General features: G+C 34.7%; 1 protein-coding gene across 1 annotated transcript in view; it reads right to left on the reverse strand.

The window, feature by feature from the left end:
• Positions 1-24,676, reverse strand: part of TMPRSS15 (transmembrane serine protease 15) — a 159,430-nt gene that overhangs the window by 89,603 nt on the left and 45,151 nt on the right. Inside the window, exons 10-12 of the mRNA XM_058296480.1 lie at positions 15,128-15,268; positions 14,284-14,433; positions 108-213 (exon numbers count right to left, since the gene is read on the reverse strand). Of these exons, the coding sequence (XP_058152463.1) occupies positions 108-213; positions 14,284-14,433; positions 15,128-15,268 (397 nt within the window). The remainder of the gene's footprint in view (positions 1-107; positions 214-14,283; positions 14,434-15,127; positions 15,269-24,676) is intronic.

Genomic DNA, 24,676 nt, shown 5'->3' on the forward strand with positions numbered 1-24,676 from the left:
AGGAAAAATTATGAATACCTTCAAATTTTGGACATCTGAACCTGCAATTTGAAAAGGACAATGTTATCATTGAATAAAACAGTGTTTAGCATGTTTCTGCAACATACCAGAAACTAAGGCATATTGGTTCCAAAGTGGGGTCTAAAGGGAGGCTTAAAAGGCCCACCCGTTCTCTTCTCCCTCCTGGTCCAGTTGGGGTAGAAATGTAAAATCCTGTAAAGTAACAACAAAATATAGTTTGTTTAAATATTAGCACTTTCATTGTGTGAGCTGTATTTCTCATAAGTAGGAAAGGAAAGGTTTCAAGGTGAAAATATGAGGAAACATGTTTAGATATAATGTAAATGATACCAGGCTCAACCCTAGAATATGGGAGTTCCGCCATAACAACATCTTATTTAGGAAAATCATTTGCCAGGTCTGGACCTCCCAATTTATAAAATGAGAACTTTGAACTAAAGCAACACTATCGATAAATTCAACTCTTTCTTTGTATACATCTGCATGATTCTTTCAATATGTTATCATATCTAAATACAACTTTAATTTCAATTTACTAGATATTTTGATTGATTCACTTCTTTTTTTTAAGATTTATTTATTTATTTTTATTTATTTCTCTTCCTTTCCCCCCATTGTCTGCTCTCTGTGTCCATTAGCTGTGTGTTCTTCTGTGTCCACTTGTATTCTTGTCAGTGGTACCGGGAATCTGTATTTCTTTTTGTTGCATCATCTTGCCGCGTCAGCTCTCCATGTGTGCAACACCGCTCCTGGGCAGGCTGTGCTATTTTGTTTTCATGTGGGGCTCCTCTCCTTGCACTTTGGGCTCTCCTATGCAGGGGACACTCCTGCACAGCATGGCACTCCTTGCAAGCATCAGCACTGTGCATGGGCCAGCTCACCACATGGGTCAGGAGGTCCTGGGTTTGAACCCTGGACTTCCCGTATGGTAGATGGACGCTCTATCCATTGAGCCAAATCTGCTTCCCATGATTCACTTCTTTAGTGTCAATTAATGCATGAAGATATTTAGGTACACTGGAGGATTAAATTATGATATATACAAGTATTTAAATACAAATTTAAAGGCAAAGTCAAGAGTTCCAAAGGTCTTCAGTTTTAAATTCCATTGACTATACTGCATTTCTCTAGATTAGAAGTTACCTGATTTTATAGTGGTTTCATCTTCCATATTTTGTTGAACATTTTAATTCATATAAAAGCTTTATAAGGGAAACGGACTTGGCCCAGTGGTTAGGGCGTCCGTCTACCACATGGGAGGTCTGCGGTTCAAGCCCCGGGCCTCCTTGACCCATGTGGAGCTGGCCCATGCGCAGTGCTGACGCGCGCAAGGAGTGCTGTGCCACGCAGGGGTATCCCCTGCGTAGGAGAGCCCCACGCGCAAGGAGTGCACCCATAAGGAGAGCCGCCCAGCGCGAAAGAAAGTGCAGCCTGCCCAGGAATGGCGCCACCCACATTTCCCGTGCTGCTGACGACAACAGAAGCGGACAAAAGAAACAAGAGGCAGCAAAGAGACACAGAGAACAGACAACCGGGGGAGGGGGGAAATTAAATAAATAAATAAATCTTTAAAAAAAAAAAAGCTTTATAAATAGCTCACACAGCTGCACAGAGTGCTTTCTGGCTTGGAATTCATTATTCCAACCAATGATTTGAGTCATTTGAAGTGTGGGGAAGAAACTTTGTGGTGAGAACCACTTGAATATTTTCTTAGGGAAATTGCTTTTTTTATTCTTAGCCTACAGCTTATACATTAAGGGAAAAAATAGGAATGATGCAACAAAAATTATTCAAAGTAGATGAAATATTGAATAAATCTAATTTGATTGAAATGCAATTTTTAATGATGTTTTGCAATTTAGTATTTATCTGAAGTCAAGCATCTTTTGTGTTCTCCAACAGCAACTTTCATAGACAATAGTGTATATAAAATTCAAACTTATTCATTTATAAAACACTGAGTTAAAAGAAAACCTGGAGAAAAGAAATACTAGTCAAACTGGCTATAAATATACAAATGCATACTTGGACCAGTAAATAAAAAATTATTCAGAATAAACGAGTATTTTATCAAGGTAGGAATCATGGCCAAATATCTTAGTAAGTGTAACATATGCAACTCATTTGGATTGCATTGTAAAATACAAAAATAATATGTTCTTGACATTTTGTATTTTAAAACATTATTTGTATTTTATAAATACTACGATAGTTCATGATTATCCAATTTAGCATTACAGTCAGTGCTCAATTATCCAACCAAATGGAAAATAGTAATACAGTTGCAAAGGAGATGCTCCAGATTCTACTATCTAAATGCCCACTTCCAAATCCTTTTCAAGTTGACCTATTTCAGCTGCTTAGGACATAGGAAAGAAATAAGTGAAATGCTACTGAAGCTACACGTAAGTACAGAAATGGCTAACCTATTTGGAAATATTTCTAGTTAGTTGCAATTACATGACATAAGTGCAAGTTGTAATTCTATTTATATTTAGCTATGTTTATAATCAATTAGTTTGAATCTCATTTTGAATCTCAGTTTTTACTCATTATGCAGAAATATATATGGACTATTCTGTCCTGATGAGGATACCATGATGCCATGAGCTCTGTGTCAGTGTCCAGATAAAACTTAATTAATTATAATTGATGTGGGCAATAACAGCTTATAAATTTTAAATAAATAAATCTAAAAACTAATGTAGTGAATGTGGAAGATTGAATTACATACCCCAGTTTAGACGTGTTGTGTTCTTAGTGAGCACCCATTGTAAATAGAACCTCTTGAAGACATTATTTTAGTCAATGTGTGGCCCAAGGGAATGATGGAAGACATTATTCTGGCTTACAGGAGTCCTTTATAAGCAGAAGAAAATCAGACACAGTGAGAGAAAGTCACAGGGAAGAAGTAGAACCTGGAAGTCACTGGAACCCAGAAGAGAAAGGAAAGGCTATGATCATGTGACAGGAAAGTCTGGCAAACCAAGAACTGCTGGCTAAGCAAGCCTTCTAACTCTGAAATCTTGAATGAATAAATTCCTATTGTTCAGCCACGACATTGTGTGGTATTTGTCACAGCAACTTAGAAAACTAAGACATTATCAAACAAAATTGCATATTGTGGTGTATATCAAAGTTATATACTCTATGAAATTATTTTTTTTTTGTGATTCCTGCCAAACACTTAAAGTAGAAAATTAGAAGATGAAAGAAATATTAAAGTATGGGAGTGTAGTTAACTTAAAAATGTACTTATTCCAACCAACTAATTGTTCTTAAATTTCATCTACAGAATTCCCACCCTAGGGGACTCTTGACCTTTGTTTAATGTATCTCAGATGCTGCATTAATTATAGTATTCTAAGGCAGTACATTCCATTTTGGCATGATTACAAATTGCTATGTATTTATTGAAAGTTATTGAGCACCTCCTGTTTCTAATTTTGCCTCCTGGGCCCATGAGGGACAATAAGAATTTATGTCATCTTTGCAAATATTTAAAGGCAACTATTATGTCTCTCCTAAGTTTTCTTCATTTTAACCATCTTTTTTTTTTTTTTGCTTCAGGATTTTAATATGGCCTAGTGTCAGTTGACATCTTCATTTGGCAATCTTTATTTGGTTGTACATCCAGTTGTTAACACTTAGAGTATAGGAACACAGGTAATATTTCTGTTGTAGTATTTTACTTGGTGGAAAAGTATGAGTGTAACAAATCTTGGGACTATGGCTTAAGTCAGACCATCATTGTCACGATCTATTTCCATGTATGCCACTTTCATAGTTTCCTAACTCCATTGGATATTCTTCATCACATATAAAGTTGCTTGATACTACTTCTTAGTGCAATCTAATCCATCCCTTATGCAATGCTTTTACTGACTCTATTTCTTAATGAATCAAATTTAAATTCACTCTGGTGATATGAGACCTTCTGCAGTATGACCTCAATAACATTTTTCAGTCGTAATTCTTAGAGTTCATGTCTTTACACATAACAGTTCTACAAAATATATTATTTTTATTTCATTAAACAACTGACATTTTGTAACTTGTTAAGTCTTTTTTTTTCCTGTTTTTTTTTTCCCATACTTATACTTCCCTGTTCATTTGTACTTGTTGACAATGTATGAACTTTTGAGGCCAATTAAATCAAATTGCCATCTCCTTTAGGAAGACTCTCTTGATCCTCCTGATTGGAAGTTACCACTTTTTTGAATTCTCAGATGTACCGTGTACTTCTCTTATGTCACATAGTATATTCTCTTCTGTATTTTACTTATGTTGACATATGGTTTATAATTTTCTAGTACTTTGGGAAAAATAATTTTTTTCATTTTTGAGCTATCTATATGTATTAATTGAATATTGTTTAATATATTCCTGTTATACTGATTTGACATGCTTTTCCATTTTTAAATTAAAGTACTACACAATAGGTATGATTAAATAGTTTTCATAACTATGTGGAAATTTATGTGGTCAAATTATAAATTCTTTTTAAATTCGTCAATTTGAAATACCATTGAAAACTCAAGGAATTGACCTTGGAGTCAGCTTAAAACCCAGAAATTGCATGCAGTTTTAAAATGTAGGTATACATTAAAGTTTTTTCTTGCATCACTAGATTTTTCTTACAACTTCCTTCTATCCCCATTTTCAAATTTTTTCCCCAATGAACCCAATCTAATCTCCCACCATGCAGTCCTGTTTAAGAGAAAATGTGTTGGACATTTTCTAAATGCTAAAGTATAGACAACAGAGAAGGGAGAGTTTTAGGGCCTTTCTGCAAACTTTGAGATCCGCCTCAAGAAGAAAATAAGCTAATATAAATTAATTGTGAGTTGTAAGTGCATATACAGAATTAACCGAATCTAATAGATAAATGTTATCGAAAGTTTTAGATTGAAGAATGGTCCAAATTGAGTAAGATCCTATCAATATTAGCAAGCAATGTTATCTTCTAAGATGAAATATTAGAAGCAAAATTTTTAAAAGATGTTATTACTTTGAAAACAGTAAAGTTACAGTTGTCTTAGAAAAAGTTTATATGAGGAAAGATTTGCAGCCTGAAAGACTTGACAGGTTTTTGAAAATTGAGTAATAGAACTATTTTCCTCCTTAGCATACTATTTAGAACAGTACTACAACCAATTTATATCAGTTGAATATTTTGTGGCACGAAAAGAAAATAGTTATAATACCTAACATTTATATAGCATTTTTCTATGTAACAGGCACTGTTCTAAGTTTTATTACTTTTTAACATAGTAATGTATTTAATGTTCATGACATGCTTCTGAAGTCACATCATGTTATCATCATCCCTACCTTCCAGACGAGGGAACTGAGGCACATAGAGAGGATAGATAACTTGTCCAAATAGCAGTGTAGACTATTCAAACCCAGCTCAGACTCCGGAGTCTATATATTAAAGTGTTCACTACTACACCATGCTGCCTCCTTAAGTGTAAGAAACAATTATGATTTTGTTGAGAAAGTCAAATTCAAAGCTTCCATTGTGCCGTCTACCCTTTTGTGACCCTTACATTTCTGAAGTTTTCACATGTTACTAACCTCATATTCCCTGAATTTCTGAACAAATGGGCCACTTCTGAGCAATCTGAGATGCTGCCCTGGATCAGTGACATCTCCAATTCCTTCTAAGAGATACAGAAACACCCCAAGTATTTGAGCATTAGGAACTGAGGCTCATGGAGGTACCGAGTTCTTCAGAGAGACTTGAAAAGTTAAGGGGCTTAGATATTCTTTCCTAAAGCAATGTTAATTCAAAGTTTGTGCTGTTTCATTTAGACTTTCCTGTCATTTAAAGTGAAGGAAAAGGAAAAAAAACCCTGCATGGATAAGAGGAACAGCAGGAAAGATTAAATTCTCTTCCATTTCAGAGGTAGGATGCTCTGACACATAAAAAAGCAGGTTGGAAGAAAAATACCCCTTGGTGGGGAATGACTGGTAGATTATGATATCACAGGTATTAGAGTTGGTGAGGACCTATTAAGCCCTATCACCTGTCCTCATTACACTGCTGCCTCTGGTAGGCTCTGAACTACTCTGACTTGTCTAATTTTAAATAACTCCTGCTACATGGCTTTCTCTTGAGATCCCATTTCAGACCAAACTGTTTAAAACCTCCACTTGACATTCAACCTGTTTCACTTTGGTCAGTTTTATCTTATTTCTTTGGTTATTTAATCTGTTGGCAAGCTGAAATCATTTTTCTCCTTTAATGTACTCACACTCTTCAAATATCAGTGGAACTATTTTATCTCTTATTATGATGACATGAAAGTAGAAAAATGATAATTTGAACATCAAAGATTTCAACTGTATAAAAGGTATCTGTCATAGTCAATAGACATAAATGCTTTCTGCACTTTCCTCTAACTACTCTTGTCCAAGTGGGGTAGAGACACTTTTTTTATTACACTAAAGGAAAGGAAAAATGCTCAGATTATTCTACTGTTTTAGGCTGGGCTTCTTAGTAGTTTAGGGTCATTGTCATTTAGAGGCTAGTCTTTAGTTGTGCAGGTAACTATTGATCCATGGAAGGTCAGGCTCTAGTCAATAATTCAATAAAATATATTTGTTATTCTGTATGAGAATATTCATGTCCTAATTTTCAATGCTTTAACGTTTCTAGTCTAATAAGATAAACAACCTAAAGTAGAACACAATTTTTTCCCATAGTTCCACACCCTGGCAACTAATTTAGCAGAATCCTGTTGGCTTTTCTTTCAGAAAATATTCAGAATTTGACCTGTTCTCATCACTTCTGCTCTCGCTTTGGTCTGAGTTCTATGACTTCTTCTCTGTTTTAGGTAATAGCCTTCCCCTGGTCTCCCTGATAACACTCTTGCCCTTCCACAGTGATTTCCCTCTTAAAGTCAATCCTATACTACATTCGAGAACCTCCCGTAGATCCTCATTTCACTCAGAGAAAAAGCTATAGAAGCCATAGTAGGCCATCATTATCTAAATTTTACTGCTCCTACTTACTAATTCTAGCCATGCTGTCCTCTTGGCATTTCATCAGTCATGTCAACCATACATCTTGCAGTAGATTGACTTATGTACCCCAATTTAGACATGTCTTTAACCATAATCAGCATTTGTGTGGGCATGAACCCACTTTAGATAGGGCCTTTCGAAATATTTTTATTTATGTTTTGGCCCAACTGAATGAAGCTGGGTCTTAATCCATATTATTACAAGCATAATAAAGAGAAAAAACTGGAAGCCAGAAGTTAGAGGTCACATATGAAGCAGCTGGAAGTCAGCAGGAACCAGAAGAGCCAAGGAAAGAAGACATCATCATAACAGTGGAGGCAGAGATACAGGTCAAGAAGCTCCAAAGAGTGTAAGCAGCCAGCACGAGAATATAACACTCTGTGAGAGAACAAAGTGTGCAGACATATTGATTTTGGGCTTCTAGACTCAAAACCATGATCCAATAAATTCCCATTGTTTAAGCCAACTAATTGTGTGATATTTTTCATAGCAGCCTTGCAAAGAAGACAGTCCCCGTTGGCAGATTTGCTCTGCTTATTCCCTGTATTTGAAATAATATATATGATTAATTCCTCAACTCCTTAAATTTCTGGTTCAAAAGTCCATTTTTCAATGAGACGAAAACTGATTATGGTATTTATTTTGCAAAACACTCCCAACACCTGCACTTCCCACTCCCCTTACTATGGACTATGTTTTTTCCATAGTACTCATCATCATTTAACATAAAAATAATTTAATTACTTGTCATGAATGTTGTTTCTTTTTTATTTTATTTTGTTAGATTTAGGTGTTCCATGTGAACATAAAATATTGGTAACTTTGTTCACAGATAGTTCTGCATGCCTAGAATAGGGTCTGGGGCTCAACAAATAGTTTTAAAATAAAGGAATGAAAGAATAAATTGAATGGAGTTTTTAAATGATGACTTTAAAAATAGATAAAAATAGTCACTTTATATTGAGAAAGGTTTTCATCAAGTTGAGGTAGTATGATGGCATATATTTTGTTATTCTAGGAATGCCAATGTTCAAAGTACCAGAATACATAAGATACATTTTTACCTTGAAAAATTAACACTTCTATCTCATTTTATAAGATGTCATTCACATTGACATAAAATAAGTCATTTACTTTTCAAAAAATAATAACAGGAATACAAATCTTCAAGACCATTAGTAATAAATCACAATTCACACGAGTTCATATCATTTTTCTGGTTTTAAGCTTTTTCATTCCACTAACAATTTGCTCACTCAAAAATTACTTGCTCAATGAAAACTATAGGCATTCATTCATGTATTAGAAAATAATTTTTCATGGTAATGAGATATCGAGCCATGAGACAGCATTAGGAATTCAAAGGTGAGAAAGACTAGGCTCTTGCCCCTGAAGAGTTTCTTGTGATGAAGAACACAAGCAAATGTAATGTTATGTACCAGGAAAAAAGAGGCGCTTGTAATATTCAATGGGAAGGAGGACTTCAATGTAGAGGATCAAAAAAGACTTAGTAGAAACAATGATATAAGAGCCGGACCTTTTATCATATATATTATGAGAGAATATCATGGCAATTATTCTTAAACCATGAGCTTCTGGAGAAGTAATTCTTTTCCATTTTTTTTCCTGTGTCCTCCTGGTTAGAGGAAGCTTTAACTTGTGTTATTTGAATTGAATTATATTCCTATCAATCAATCATAGTATAGGATGGATTTTATCTAAGAAAAATAATAAATGTGAAAATGTCCACTTTGTCCCTTTTCTATTAGCTCTTATTTTTTAAGATTCACAATACTTCTAGATTTGTAATTTTCTCTTCAGTAATTATGTCTGATAGTATAAAAGTTTGTTTCCAAGGCTTTCATGGATAATCATGCCCCCTTGATTTCTGGTCTTCTTAGGTAAATCTTATTATCTCCAATGATACTGTTTCTCATGAAATCCAATTCTAATATCTCATTCACATGAAAAAATGTACCTATGATTTATCACCATTCCCTTAGAATTATGCTTTAGATTCACTCTTCCATAATACTCCATTGGTTTCATTAATTCCAGCAGTGAAAGGTACTTCAAAATATTCTCAGCCAAAATGATTGTATTGTAGTCTGCATGCATAAATGTCAATTAATAAAACACTTTATAAAATTTAGCAAAATTTATTAATATTTGCCATGTTCTGAGTATATTAAGTAAGGACTCAAGGGTGATTATTTCCATCTTATACTCTTTTCATATTGTTAAACGGACTTTTTATTTCATCCACAATTATCATAGATATTTAAAATGTAGTGTTTAAGAAACATACTTTATCAATTGTCATGTGAATCTTTTCCCACTCTGTCAATACCTAACAAACATAAGAGCATATCTATATGCCCTATATGCATGTCCAGGTGAACTTCCTCCCAGGCATTCTCCATCAATGACCGATTCACATGACAACTGTGGGAGTGCTGGGTTTCCATCCTGGGGAGCTCTGCTGCATTCTCCAATGGAATACCAACAATCCCCAAGTGCAAGGGCAATGAACAGTGAAGAAGAATGGTCCAGTGATGGGCCCTTGCTTGATACTGATGACTATGCTTATGAGCCTGTTGCATTTGAAACTTCAACTTTGTCTAGTGTTGCAAGGTGCCTAACAGTTACCTCCTGAAAGCCTCCATGTTGCTGAAATGTGGACTACCTCTAAGTCAAACTCAGCATATAAATGCATTACTTCCCCCCAGTGTGGGACATGACTCCCAGGTATAAGCCTCCCTGGTGTCAAGGGATTACTACCAAGCACTGGCTTGTGATGCACCTAGAAAGAGACCTTGAATAAAAGGGGGAAATGGTAAAAAACAAATGAGTTTATATGGCTAAGAGATTTCAAAATGAGTTGGGAGGTCATCAGAGGGGTCACACTTTTGAATGGCTTAGCAGGATCTTGGAGACAGCCAAAGTAGATACAACCCCAGGTAGTGGTGCACCTGAGGGTCACAGAGACACCCAGGTCCTATGGTCATGAGAGATGGCTCCAGAGTTCAATGCCTTTCCAGGCTCCCTTACTTTGGAATTTCTGCTCCTGAGTGTGATGGAGTTAAACTCAGATGTGACTTCTCTACAAATTCCTCTTCTGTCCCTTTTATTGAACCTGTGGTTGGCACTGGGGTTGGTGTATACTCAGGAGACTTGAATCTCTGGGCTGTCCATGTGCCAGCTGGACCCTGAGCCTTCAGCAGTGTTGGGGTACTTACTCTCCAGTTAGTTGGACTTACCCAGGTCGGCTGACAGGGCAGTGAGAATGGACAACCACCACACCAAGGAACTGAGAGAGTCTATAGCTGTGGGCATGAGAGTTCCATTCACCAGCTGTGTGGGATCGAAACCCCCTCTCAATTGAGAGGTGGAGTGGGCATCACCACCCCAGGGTTCTCAGGATGGAGGGCTAAATATGGATTAGAGTGGACTTACTGGTTTTCTACTATAGAATTATTGTGACTCTAGCAATGGAAGAAATTATATCATTCATGTAGAGACAGTGGCCACGGGAGTTGCTGAAGGCAGGGAGAGGAGAAGGAGGTGTAGTATGGTAGCACTTTCAGGACTTGGAGTTTTCCTGAATGATATTGCAGGGGCAGATGCTGGACATTATATATCCTGTCATAACCCACTGAATGGACTGGGAGAGAGTGTAAACTACAATGTAAACTATAATCTATGCTGTGTGGAAATGATCCAAAGTGTATTCATCAATCACAGTGAATGTACCACACTAATGAAAGAAGTTGTTGATGTGGGAAAATTTGGGGTGTGGGGAGTGGGACATAGAGGAACCTCCTATATTTTTTAATGTAACATTTTGTGTGATCTATGTATCTTTTAAAAATAAATAAAAAATATTTTAAAAAATGTACTCTATCATTAGTTGTTACAATTTTAGCTTAATGATTTCAAAAGGTAATTTACTGCATTTTTTTTTTACTTTACTCAAGCTATTTAAATTTAGATATTTTTAAACATATCATGTACTGGTCATAATTTAACCTGCAAAATGAAAGTATGTAGCCAAAATTTTCCAAAAATTTCCAAGGATAGAAGCAATTTGCCATCAATAGTTATGGTTGGCAACTTGAAAGGCTGGTTTTGTGTGTGTGTGTGTGTGTGTGTGTGTTTATTTGATCTGACTTGGAGCAAATCCAGTGTGGAAAAGCCTTTTACCAGGGGGGTCATGAAAAATATCTGGAGGCACTTGTAAATTTTATGGTTGTCTAAGGCAGTGGTTAACTTTTGAAGCAATATACAGGCTAACTCATGAAAAGCTGGAGAATAGGATATACATTAAGGTTTTAAAATTCCAACATAGTCTTGGTAATATAGAATGTCATGGAAATGCAGAATTCTGTGTGCACATCCACGGCTGCGCGCATGCTTGGTAAGATCTGAGAACGCATAAACTCTCACCTCTGGGTGACCATGAGGCTCTGCAAAAGTTGGGAGAGAAGGTTGAGGTAGAGTTGTCAACTGCCTAGTTGAATGTGGAAAATATATCCCCACATGTGCTCAAGGACCCTAGGCAATGACTGGGAGACTTATTGGTTCCAGGCATTTAAGGAAATCTCTATTCAATCATTAACTGACCACAAAGGTAACTGAACAGATACCACATTTGTCAACACAATAAAGATATAGACTTCACAGAATTAGTTCAGAAAAGCCTCTAAACAAACAAACAAACAAACAACAAAGAGCAACAACCAAAAACCCTAGGGAGGGGAGAGAATCTGATTTTCAGAATTGCCAGATAATATTATTTGAAATGCCCAGTAATCCACAAAAATTTTAAGATATGTAAAGAAAGGAGGAGGAATTTCAACAGGAAAGAAAAGATTATCAATAGAAACTGTCTAAAGGAAAGATCAGATGTTCTTTTCTATAAGATCTTATCTTTGTTCACTGCAGAGGCAATTGTCTTTGTGACTGAGTAGCCTACATGGTTGTAATATCAGACAAAACACATTTTAAAATAATTGTCCCCAGATAAAAAGAAGGGAACTTTATAAATGATAAAGGGCCAATCAATCAGGAAGGCATAGCAGTTATATATATACAGTTATATGCAGAACTCCAAAATACATGAAGCAGCACTATCAGAATTGAAGGGGAAAATAAAGAATTCAGCAATAATAGTTGGAGAGTTTAATACCCCAATTTCAATAGTTGGTAAAACTAGACAGAAGATTATCAAGGAAATGGAAACCTTAAAAAGCATTACAAGCTAAATACTGCTAGCACATAACTATAGAATATTCCATCCAACTACAGCAGATTACACATTCTTCTCAAGTGCACTTGGAACATTTTCTAGGACAGACCATATTATAGGCCATAAAAGAAGACTCAATAAATTTACAAGGATTGAAAGAAAATAAATATATTCTCAGACCAAAATGTAATGAAATTAGAAACCACCACCAGAAAGAAAATTTGGAAATGAAGGAATATGTGGAAATTAAACAACACACTGAAAACTAACCAATGGGTCAAAAAAAAAGTCACAAGGGAATTTAGAAAATATTTTGAGGTTAATGAGAAGGAAAACATAATATACCAAAGTCTATGGAATGCCAAAAATATGCTCTGAGGGAAATTTATAAACATTACCACATATTTAAAAAAGAAGAAAAATCTCAATTCAAAAACCTAAAGTTCTACCTAAGGAAGAGCTAAACACAAAGAAAGCAGAATGAAGGAAATAATAAATATTTGAGTGGAAATAAATGAAATAAAGAGAAAGAAAATAATAGAGAAAATCAGCAAAAGTAGAAGTCGGTTCTTTGAAAAGATCATCAAATTGACAAGATTTCAGGTAGGCTGAACAAGAAAAAAAGAGAGAAGACTAACAGTATTAAATCTTTAATGAAAGACACATTTGTACAGATGTTATAGAAGTAAAAAGGATAAAGGGGATTTCTATAAACAATTTTATACTAACAAATTAAATAATCTAGATGAAATGGATAAATTCTTAGAAAGACACAACTAAGAAAACTGGCTGAAGAAGAAATAAGAAATATGTACAATCCTAAAACAAGTAAAGGAATTCAAGTAGTAACCAAAATCTTCTCACAAAGGAAATCCCTTTATGAGATAGCTTTACTGCTGAATCCTACCAAATGTCTAATGAAGAATTAGAACCAGTCCTTTACAAACACTTAAAAAACTGAAGAGGAGGGAATATTTCCTATCTTGTTCAATTGGGCTAATATTACCTTGATACCAAAATCAGACAGACATCAAAGGAAACAAAATGACAGACCAATATCACATATAAATACAGACACAAAATCCTCAACAAAATGGTAGCAAACTGAATCCAGCAACAAGTATAAAGGCTTATTCACTACGACCAGGTGAGATTTATCCCAGGAATGCAAGGTTGGTACTACACATAAAAATCAATCATCTAATGCAACATATTAATAGAATAAAGTGCGGAAAACTTCATGGTCATCTCAATATGTGCAAAAAAAAGCATTTTATATACTAAGAATAGAAGCAGACTTTCTTAATCTGATAAAGAGCATCTATGCAACAACTTTAGCTAGCATCATTCTGAATGGTGAAAGACTGAAGGCTTTTCTCTGATGAAGAACATGACAGGATTCTCCACTCTCACCACTGGAAGGTTTCAGACAGGGCAATTAGGTGAGGAAAAGAAACGAAATCCAAATTGTAAAGGAGGAATTCAAACACTGTCTATTAAAGATGACATGACCATGTATACAGAAAATCCTAGAGGAATCCTCAAAGAGATAGTAGAGATAATAAAATAATTGAGAAAGTTTGCAGGATACAAGGCCAATATCCAGAAATCAATTTTATTTCTCTATAGCAGCAATGAAATCTAAAAAATGAAATTAAGGCAAAGAGACCAAAGCTATGAAAAACTAATATCAACATAAGTCCACTTAGTTGCAAATCAAGAGTGAAAATCCAAGTTTCTTGGTCACAGATGACCTCCATGTACATTTTGACATGGTATATATTGGGTTAAATAATATGTTTCTTGAAACATTTTTGTTTTCTTATTTGATTACCATTTTTCATTTAAATGTACTTATTTTTTTATGATTTTAAAGAAAGAAAATCTGAAAAGATCGTCTTATATTTAATACTGCTCAGTTTAAACAGCAGATGAACACACACTGCTTTCCTCTTGATTTATGAATAAAATCTTAATTATACCTGAATTATTGCCCAAAGTGTGGTCAAAATCTGGTCCAGTGAAAGGAGGAAAAGTGGGTCCTTGAATTAGTTCCCATTGATTATCATCGTTTAGATCCTGGATCCAGAAACAAAAGCCATCCTCAAAATTACAGTTAATTTTCTCAAAATCTGTGAATTACAAAGAAAGGAAAAACACTCAAATTTGGTCCACAATGTGAGTAATTGTAATAGATTTCATTTAAAATAATCTAACCTTATAGAGTTTATAATTATATGGCATGAAAAAAATCACTTTTTCATCCATCTTAGCTGTTTCATTCCACCCAGTTTAAAAAGGAAAAGCTTTCTTTTTGCCAACTGTGTGTTAAATTCTGTTTTATTTGTTGTTGTTGTTGCTGTTGTTTTTAATACTTCATCAGGGCTTTAGCAAAGGCAAACTTATTGTTTTTTTAATATAATTTTTACATTTTGCCTACACTGATTTACCCAAACAAACCTTGCTCCATATATTTCTTTTCCTGTTACTACATTTAAGACTTTAAATTATGTGGGATAATCTCAGAATTAATTTTGTACTAATATTTTTTACTTGAATACTTTCAATACATACAATCAATGATTTTATTGATTCATATTCTTTCCCATATTGGTTATTCAACTCATCTGAAGAACATGCACTATTTTCTAATTTCTAATTTTTTTGATCAAGTAGAAGGATACACATAGAGATACTCATTAAACACTGGTATAATGAAATACGTTACAATCTTATTCTAAAATTTTAGGTCCTGCTGTTTTTAACATTCTTTTATAATATTAATGCATCTGAAAATTCAAAAGCTAAAGAATAAATAATACTTACTGTTGAGCTCTTTGCTGTTAAATGCAGTGTATGTTGCATTAAAGCCAATATAATTACTTTCATCTGACTCAATTAAAAAGGTAGCAGTAACTTGGTTGGAAAAGATCCTAATTGTACCAGGATTAGTTTCCCAGAGAGAAGCTACAAAAGACAAATGAATAACATTTATGTCTACCTCTCATCTATCATTCATCTATCTCTATTTCTAATATCACTGGATTAATTAAAAGCATTAACCCTATGATTAAGCTATTTTGATTGAAAGGCCTCTTCTGACAAGCACTAGGAAAATTCCAATTATTATACATATTTATGGTTTGAGACAAAACTGTATTTTTTATTTTTTATTATCAGGTATATGCACTATAGATACATATAAAAAGAAAAGATGCATTCCTTTACTGAAAAGAAAATCTCCTTGTGAAGCACACAAATTAATAGACTTGCTAAGCACTCACACTTAAGTGTGAACTCATTTCTGTCCTAACAGTAAGGCCCTTTTATGCGAAAGGAAAGAATGGCGGCACAGTTAAGATGCAGGGGAATTTGGAAGGATAGTCATGGGCAGGGACGACAGAAATTCTACAGAAAATGATTTAACAGTTCTAGTACAAAAATATTTATTTGACCAAATTTATATAAGTAAAAATTCTACCATTGGAGTTTCACCTTACGTGTTACAAATGATTTTTGATAAAAAGATGCGATGAACATCTTTTTGAGTGCTCAGTATGAGTTTGGATGGTGTTAAGTGCCAATGATATGGTGAAGAAATAGTCACAGTTCCCCTATTAGAAAAAAATCAGGTTTGTGGGTTATAAAGAAAATTAATTGTATAATTATTCAAAATGGGAGAAATAGCATGGAGGTACTGAGTGAGGAATCTTTAATTCTGCCACATACTTCCAGAGCCTATGGGAGAGACAAGGCTTGAAGCCACTGATAACATTCCCTTATCAACTTAGGTGATTGAATGGGTACCTCTGAGTGTACACAAAAGTGGTCTAAGGAAAATATGGCTTTTATTGAAAATGACTAACTTTGAAAACTATTTGCCTATATTATTTCATTCTGCATTTTGAGAAAAATGTACAATTCAAGATGTACTTTGTATATTAGATAAAGCTTTGACTATATCTGTGCACAGCTTTGTGTACTCTAGTTTTAGAAGAATGGTTTCAAACAATACTTAACTATATTTTAGTAAGGCTACATCATCAGCTGTCCTGTAAGAATGGAATACCAGCCAAGCACATGGAGATAAAAAGAGGGGCATAATAGCTATGCACTGGAAAACATGTTTTCTAGGTTTGGCAATTTGAAAGCCCTTTAATTATGCCCACCCAGGACATTTTTGTTGACTTTCTGTAAGGTTGTACAAAAATATTTATATCTTTTTCTGAATCAAACATGTAATCAGCACATACAGTGTCTTTTACCCTGGTCATAGCCACTTTTGATATTTTTTACCATGACTGGATTGAATATTATACCTTTATCATTACAAATTAAATGAAATATATTTTTTTAAATTAATTCTCAGGTAAACCTACTCCGACTTCTTCAATCCAATAATTTTTTTACAGAAGACCCTATTGCATACTGTCTCTAAGTTTTGCCCATCTTTCTCTGACACTTATTATCCTCAATATAACTTTTATATTACTACTATCGCTATAGAAAAATGACCAAAAGATGGCTGTAGATTTGTTTATGTTGACAAATGCCTAAGCAAGAATATAACAAGAATTTTATATTCAGGGTACTGGATGATTTCATTTCCTTATTATTTCTCCAGATAATCCTATACAGCCTAATTTAATTATGTCTATATTTGTAATGTGATAAAAGAACAATATTTGAGATCTATATTCTGAATTGGAATTAAGCTAAAGTAAATGTTGTAAGCAACTCAAACATAAAAGAACTTGCTTAAGAGTTTACAAAAAAATAGATGGGCTTGTGAATTGGTAAGGAAAGTACCAGCATTATTCAATAAAAAGTATTATTACTTTTAATAAAAAGTAACTTTAGCTATGGTGAATATTGTTTATCTCCACTGATTGCTTACTGTAATAAAACATACAGAAATATAAAACTTCTGTTTAAATTTCAATCAACAGTCACTGAGTTTTTACATTATACAACAGTACTTTAGATAATGGAAGCAAGATATTATTATTATTATTTTTTTAATATTTATTTATTATTATTATTATTTAATTACATTAAAAAATATATATGAGGTCCCATTCAACCCCACCGCCCCCGCCCCCCACTCCCCCCACAGCAACACTCTCTCCCATCATCGTGATACATCCATTGCACCTGGTAAGTTCATCTCTGAACATCACTGCACCCCATAGTCAATGGTCCACATCATAGCCCAGACTCTCTCACGTTCCATCCAGTGGGCCCTGGGGGGATCTACAGTGTCCCGTAATTGTCCGTGAAGCACTATCCAGGACAACTCCACGTCCCGAAAACGCCTCCACATCTCATCTCTTCCTCCCGTTCCCCACACCCAGCAGCCCCCATGGCTACCGTTCCCACACCCATTCCACATTTTCTCTGTGGACATTGGATTGGTTGTGTCCATTGCACACCTATGTCAAGTGAGGGCTTAGATTCCACATGGGTACTGGATGCACTCTTCCCGCTTCTAGTTGTAGACACTCTAGGCTCCATGTTGTGGTGGTTGACCTTCTTCAACTCCATGTTAGCTGAGTGGAGTAAGTCCAATAAGTCAAAGTGTAGGAGCTGAAGTCTGTTGAGGCTCTGGGCCTGGGTGTCATATTATCAGTCCAGAGATTCAAATCCCCTACATATATTTTAAACCCAGCACCAACTACAATTCCAATAAAGTAGCATGCAAGTCTTGTGAAAAGAGATCCCCTCTGAGTCCATTTCCATCATGCAGAAACACCAGCTCCAAAAAAGGGCCATCTGTCATGGCAGTGAACCCCTTCTGCCATGACCATAGAACCCGTGGGTCTCTTTATCCCTCAAAAGAACCAATACCTGGGGTTGTATCTACCTTATCTGTCTCTTAGACTCTGTTCAGTTGTACATAGGGGTATTCCTTCTGACAACCTCCAGACTCTTTTTTAGAGACTCACAGCCTTATAATCTCATTTCTCTTTTCCATTTCCCCCTTACATTAGGTCAAACCGCTTCCCGAAGTCATGTTATTATATGTAGATAGGTATATTCTGCTGTTCCGCATTGAATCTTTAATTCAAGGTCATTTTCTAGTTGCTTCTTCAGCTAGTATGTGGTAGTGATCCCTCGGTGCCAGGGAGGCTCATCCCCGGGTGTCGTGTCCCACGCTGGGGGGAATGCATCACATCTACACGCTGAGTTTGGCTGTGAGAGTGGCCACATTTGAGTAACATGAAGGCTGTCAGAAGGAAACCCCCAGGCACAATGCTACTCTAGGCCTTGTTCTTATTGCAGGTGCATAGGCTCAAAAGTGTAGCCATTAGTATCAAGACCCCACTGTTGGGCCCTCTTTCCTTCCTGGTTCTTGCCGTTGCACCTGGAGGATGGAAGCAAGATATTATTGCCTTTCTTTTAAAAAATGATTTTTTAGTATCGAATTTAATTTTAGTAGCCAAAGATATTTCCTATATTTATCAATAAAAATTCATATGTTTAATTTAAAAACCTATAAAATATAGTCATATTTCAAAAAGACCTTATAATTAACTGCTTATTTATTATAGTTTAAATATACTTTCATATATTTTAAATATTTAGATAATTAATTTTTATTGCAATTTTGATGGTAATTATTGATGCATTATTCATATCATTATGACCAATGATTCTAAGATTTATTTGTAAATTAGTGGCAGATTAAGCATATGAAAATAAATGAAAATAATGTTTAGGTATATCAAAGTATTTGAAGAATAAAAGTATATAAAAGCAACATATTTACTACTTACTGGGCAAATAGTTAACCTCTCAGAACTTAAGTTTCATCATATGTAGAGTAGGGTTTGCAATAAACTATGGTTTGGGGGATAATTTTATTAGGTTAAACAAGTGTTGAGACCACTGCTTTGCATGTTTAATATATCAATATATGCTAAAATTTATTATTAATATCATATTAGACTTTGGGGTATTTCTTTGGAATGTTTTTTAATCTCCCTATGTAAATATCTATGTTGATAAGATTTTATGGAATTAGATTTACTAACCAGAAATGAATAGATTATAAAATGGTTGAGCCATTTACTTAAGCAAAATATGAACTACTAGGAAGTTCATCTATTTTATATATACTGACCATTATACTTTTACTTAGGACTTTCAGAGGAAAATAATTGTATTGTGTTTGAAGTCACAGAGTTTGGATATTGTCTGCCTGCAACACTAGATAGCTTTGTAAACTTATGGTCATTTAACTTCTTAGATCTCATTTTTCTCAAATATGATGCAATATTTACAGAGTTATTGACAATATTAAATAAGAAAATCCACATAAAGTACTTAGTACAGTGATAGTCACACAAATGCCAACCAATAAATTCTAGCTATTATTATCCTGTGGCTATTTCTGAAATCAATCATTAAGTCAATAACACTTTATTAGAGAGTATTGATACAAGGTGGTGGGAGAGTAGCTCAGACAGGGTGCATCTCTCCTGCAAAATAGGGAAGAAGGCTTAGAAGTAGTCAGAGTGAGCCACTTTGGGGGCTCAGGCCAGGAAAGTGGCACACCATAGTTCAGGTGGGATTAGGGACATAGAGTTGGAGAGGCAAAAGAGAAAATCAGGAGCTGACGCCCCAGCAGCAGGGACTGTCATCCATCCCCCCCTCCCAAGGTGAACATCCTTGGTAAAACCTGAGGCTAAGCAGCCAACAGAAATGGGAAAGGACAGATTCCTCCCTGGGAAGAGGAGGGTGCAGCAAAAGGCTGCCCATACTTTCTCTTTGGTGAATGTAACGACCATAAGTCACTAGTGTAAAAAAGGTAATGGAAATTGAATGATTCATGTCCATAGAAGGGTTTATCAAAGTATGTCATTTACAATCCAGCAAGGAAAATGAAAGAAGATAAACGGGTCTCTCCTGAATCTTTTCCAGTCATCATAGACCTGGTTGGATCCCAGTAGAGCCACCCTGCCACAGTTTTGACTATTTAAATAGGGCAATATTAAAGTTTTTAGAATAAATTAGACTCAAAATCAGAGAAGAGCTATGAAATAAAACCACTAGGCAAGAGAGAAAAATTGATCAACAGAGTAGATGCCTAGGTACCAACAAAAGTAGTTAGAAACCATAGTTAGAAACAGTAAGATAAGTCTCAGTCAAAGAAATAATCCAATAATCTAGATGAGACTCAGGATTAAAGACAACTAATAAATGATGTACAAACAAACCTCCTTAATCAATTTAAGGAGATGAAGGAAAATATGACTAAAGAGTTAAAGGATAGTAAGGTGAAACTGTGTGAGGATAAAGCACAAAATGAAAGCCTGAAAAGTAGCAGATCTTATGGGAATGAAAATCACAAAAGATAAGATTAAATATACATTAGAGGGAAACAGACATGGCTCAACCTATTGAGTTCCCATCTACCATAAAGGATGTTCAGGGTTTGATGTCCAGGGCCTCCTGGTGAGAGCAAGCTGGTCCATGCAGTGAGCTGGTTCATGTAGAGTGCTGCCCAATGCTGGAATGCTGCCCTGCACAGGAGTGCAGGCTGATGCTGAAAATTGGAGCAGCAAGATAATGCAACAAGAGACACAGAGACTAGAAAATAAGAAGACAGAGCAGAACAGGGAGTTGAGGTGGCACAAGAGAGTAAGCGCCTCTTTCCCATTCTGGAAAGTCCCAGGATCAGTTCCTGGAGCCACCTAATGAGAATACAAGCAGACACAGAAGAACACACAGCAAATGGACACAAAGAGCAGACAATGGGGGAAATGGGGGAAGGGGGGGGGAAATAAATAAAATAAATCTTAAAAAAATACATTAGAATCCCTATCTCACACTTCATACAAAAGTTAACTGAAAGTAGATCAAGGACTAAACATAAAAGCAACAACCATATAACTTCTAGAAGAAAATGGAGGAAAACATCTTCAAGATCTTGTGGTAGACAGTAGTTTCTTAAACCTTACACCCAAAGCATGAGCAACAAAAGAAAAAAAAAAAAGACAAATAAGACCTCCTCAAAATTAACACTTTGTACCTCAAAGGACTTTGTCAAAAGGGTGAAAAGGCAGCCAACTCACTGGGAGAAAATATTTGGTAATCACGTATCTGAAAAGAGTTTAATATCCATGATATACAAAGAGATCATACAACTCAATGATAAAAAGACAAACTACCCAATTAAAAATTGGGTTAAGACTTGAAAATTATCCAAAGAAGGAATAAAACTGGTGAGGCAACATATAAGAAAATGGTCAACATCACTAGCAATTAGGGAAATGCAAATCAAACTAAAAATAAGATATAATTTCACACCTAATAGACTGCCCACTATTAAAAAGTCAGAAAAAAGGTAAATGTTGGAGAGGACAAAGAAAAATAAGAACACTTATTCATTGTTGGTGGGAATGTGGAATGGTACAGCCACTGTGGAGGACTATTTGACAGTTCCTAAAGAAGTTAAATATAGACTTGCCATGTGATCCACTAATACCATTCCTAGGTAAAAACCCAGAAAGACTGGGACTAATGACATGAACAGACATCTGCACACCAATGTTCATAGCAGCTTTATTAACAATTACCAAAGGTTGGAAAAAGCAATCCAGGTGTCCATTAACTAATGAATGGATAAACAAATTGTGGTATATACCCACAATGGAATATTATGTAGCAATAAAGAGAAATAAATTCATGAAGTATATGACAACACGGATGAACTTGGTGGACATTATATTGAGTGAAGCAAGCCAGACACAAAAGGGCAAATACTCTATGATTGTGCTATTATGAATTAAATTAATTCATGGAATCAAAAATTAGAATACAAGTCACCAGAAAATAGAATGAGGGTAGAGAATGGAAAGCTGAAGGTTAATCTGTGTGCATAATTGGTAAAATGGTTGTAAATCTTTGGAAATGAATGGAAATGGTGAAAGCACATCATAGTGTTTATAATCATGATAGAAGAGCTTTTATCTGGGTATAACAGTGGTTGAAAGGGAAAGTCTAAGGATATTTTTATTACTAGAAGGAAAGCTAAAAAACGTAACACGCGACTATATAATATAGTGAAACCTCATATAAAAACTGAATATAGGTGATCTCACATATATAAGACTGTTTTTTACAAAATATGAATGCAAATATACTAGAAAGAAGGAAACAGAATAGCAGTTATGTACAGCAGGGGAAGCATGGAGAGATTGAGAGGTGATGAGTTTGTTTATTGTTTATTATTTTATAATTATTATTATTGGGATAATGAAAATGCTCTAAAATGATTGAAGTGATGAATGCACAAATATGTGATTATATCAAATACATTTGATTGTACACTTTGGATGGATTTATGCTTTATTAATATATATCAATAAAATTGATCTGTTAAAAAAGCAAAAAAAAATACATTAGAGACATCTAACAGCATATTTTAAATGTTAGAAGAATGAGTAAGTGAACTCAAATACAGGATATTTGAAATTGAAAAGATAGGAGGGGAAAGAGAAAAGAATGCAAAAAGTTTAGCAGAGTTTCAGGGAACTGAATGACAACATGACACACAGAAACACACATGGTATAGGTATCTCAGAATGACAAGAAAATGGAAAAAGAGTAGAAAATATTTGAGGATATACTGACAGAAATTTTTCAACGCTTATGAAAGATATAAATATCAATATTCAAGAAGGACAATATACCCCAAACAGAGTAAGTCCTAATAGATCTACTCTGAGATATCTACTATGCAGACTGTCAAAGGCCAAAGATAAAGATAGGGTTTTGAAAGCAGCAAAATAAGAGCAATGCATTACTTACAGGCAGCCTTAATAAGGCTAAGTGCTGATCTCTCTTCAGAAACCATGGAGGTAAGAAGGCAGTGTTAAGATATATTTAAGGTACTGAAAGTCAAAAACTGTCAGCCAACAATTCTTTATGCAGCAAAACTATCTTTCAGAAATGAAGGTGAGTTTAAAGTCTTTATAGACAAACAAAAATTGAGAGAGTACGTTACCAAGAGACTGAATCTACAAGAAATATTAAAGGGTGTGTTACAGCTTGATAGAAAAACATAAGACAGAGCCCTAGAGAAGATGTAGAAATGAGAACATAAGTAAGAGAAATTGAAAGGATTAAAATACAGACAATAGTAAGATATGACAACAGAAAGCCAAGGGATTAAATTGATGAAGAAGGTTACTACATTACTATACATCAATAAAAGGGACAAATTCCCAAGGAGAAATAACAATGAAAAATAATTTTCCTTCTAACATAGACGACACAAAATGTATCAGACACATATTGGCAAAACTGAAGGGAGAAATAAATGTCTCTACAATAATAATTGGTGACTTCAACACTTCACTCTCAGGATTAGATAGAACATCTGGACAAAGGATAAATAAGGAAACTGAAAGATTGAAAAATATGATAAATGAACTGGATCTAATAGATATTTATAGAGCATTAAATCAAAAAACTTCAGAATACACATTCTTCTCAAGTGCTCATGGCTTTTCCTCCAGGACAGACCATATATTGGGACTTAAGTCAGATCGTAGTAAATTTAAAATATTGAAAATATACAAAACAATTTCTCTGATCATAATGGAATTAGGTGGAAGTTAATAACAGTTGGAAAAAGGGAAAATTTACAAATATATGTAGATTAAACAATACAATCTTAATTAGTGAGCTAAAGAAGAAATTACAAGAAACATCAGTAAATACCTCAAGACTAATGAAAATGAGAATACAATATACCAAAACTTATGGGATACAACAAGGACAGTGTTGTGAGGGAAATTTATAACCCTTATTGCTTTTATTTAAAAAGAAGGAGGAGCTAAAATCAAAAACCTAACTTCACTTCTGGAGGAATTAAAAAAAGAACAGCAAACCAATGCCAAAGCAAGACAGAGAGTGAGAAATCATAAACACTAAACAGAAATGAATGAAATTAAGAGAAAAGCCATAGAGAAAAGAAACAGAACTGAAAGTTGGTTCTTTGAGAAGACCAAAAAAATCGATAAATCATTTGCTAGATTAACAAAGAAAAAGAGAGAAGATACACATAAATAACATCAGAAGTGAGAAAGATGACATTACCACTGACCCAGCAGAAATAAAAGAGATCATAAAAGGATACTATGAACAACTGCATGCCAACAAACATTCATGTGTTTCCAGAAATTTCTTCATTTCATCAAAATTGTCTTTTTTGATGAAATGAAGAAATTTCTGGAAACACATGAATGAACCACATTGACCCTGGAAGAAATAGAAAACCTTAACAAACCAATCACAAGTAAAGACACTGATACTGTTATCATAACCCCCCCAAAATGAAAAGTCCAGGACCAGATGGCTTCAAAG

This window comes from Dasypus novemcinctus, chromosome 4 (genome assembly GCF_030445035.2).
Source record: "Dasypus novemcinctus isolate mDasNov1 chromosome 4, mDasNov1.1.hap2, whole genome shotgun sequence".
Lineage (NCBI taxonomy): Eukaryota > Metazoa > Chordata > Mammalia > Cingulata > Dasypodidae > Dasypus > Dasypus novemcinctus.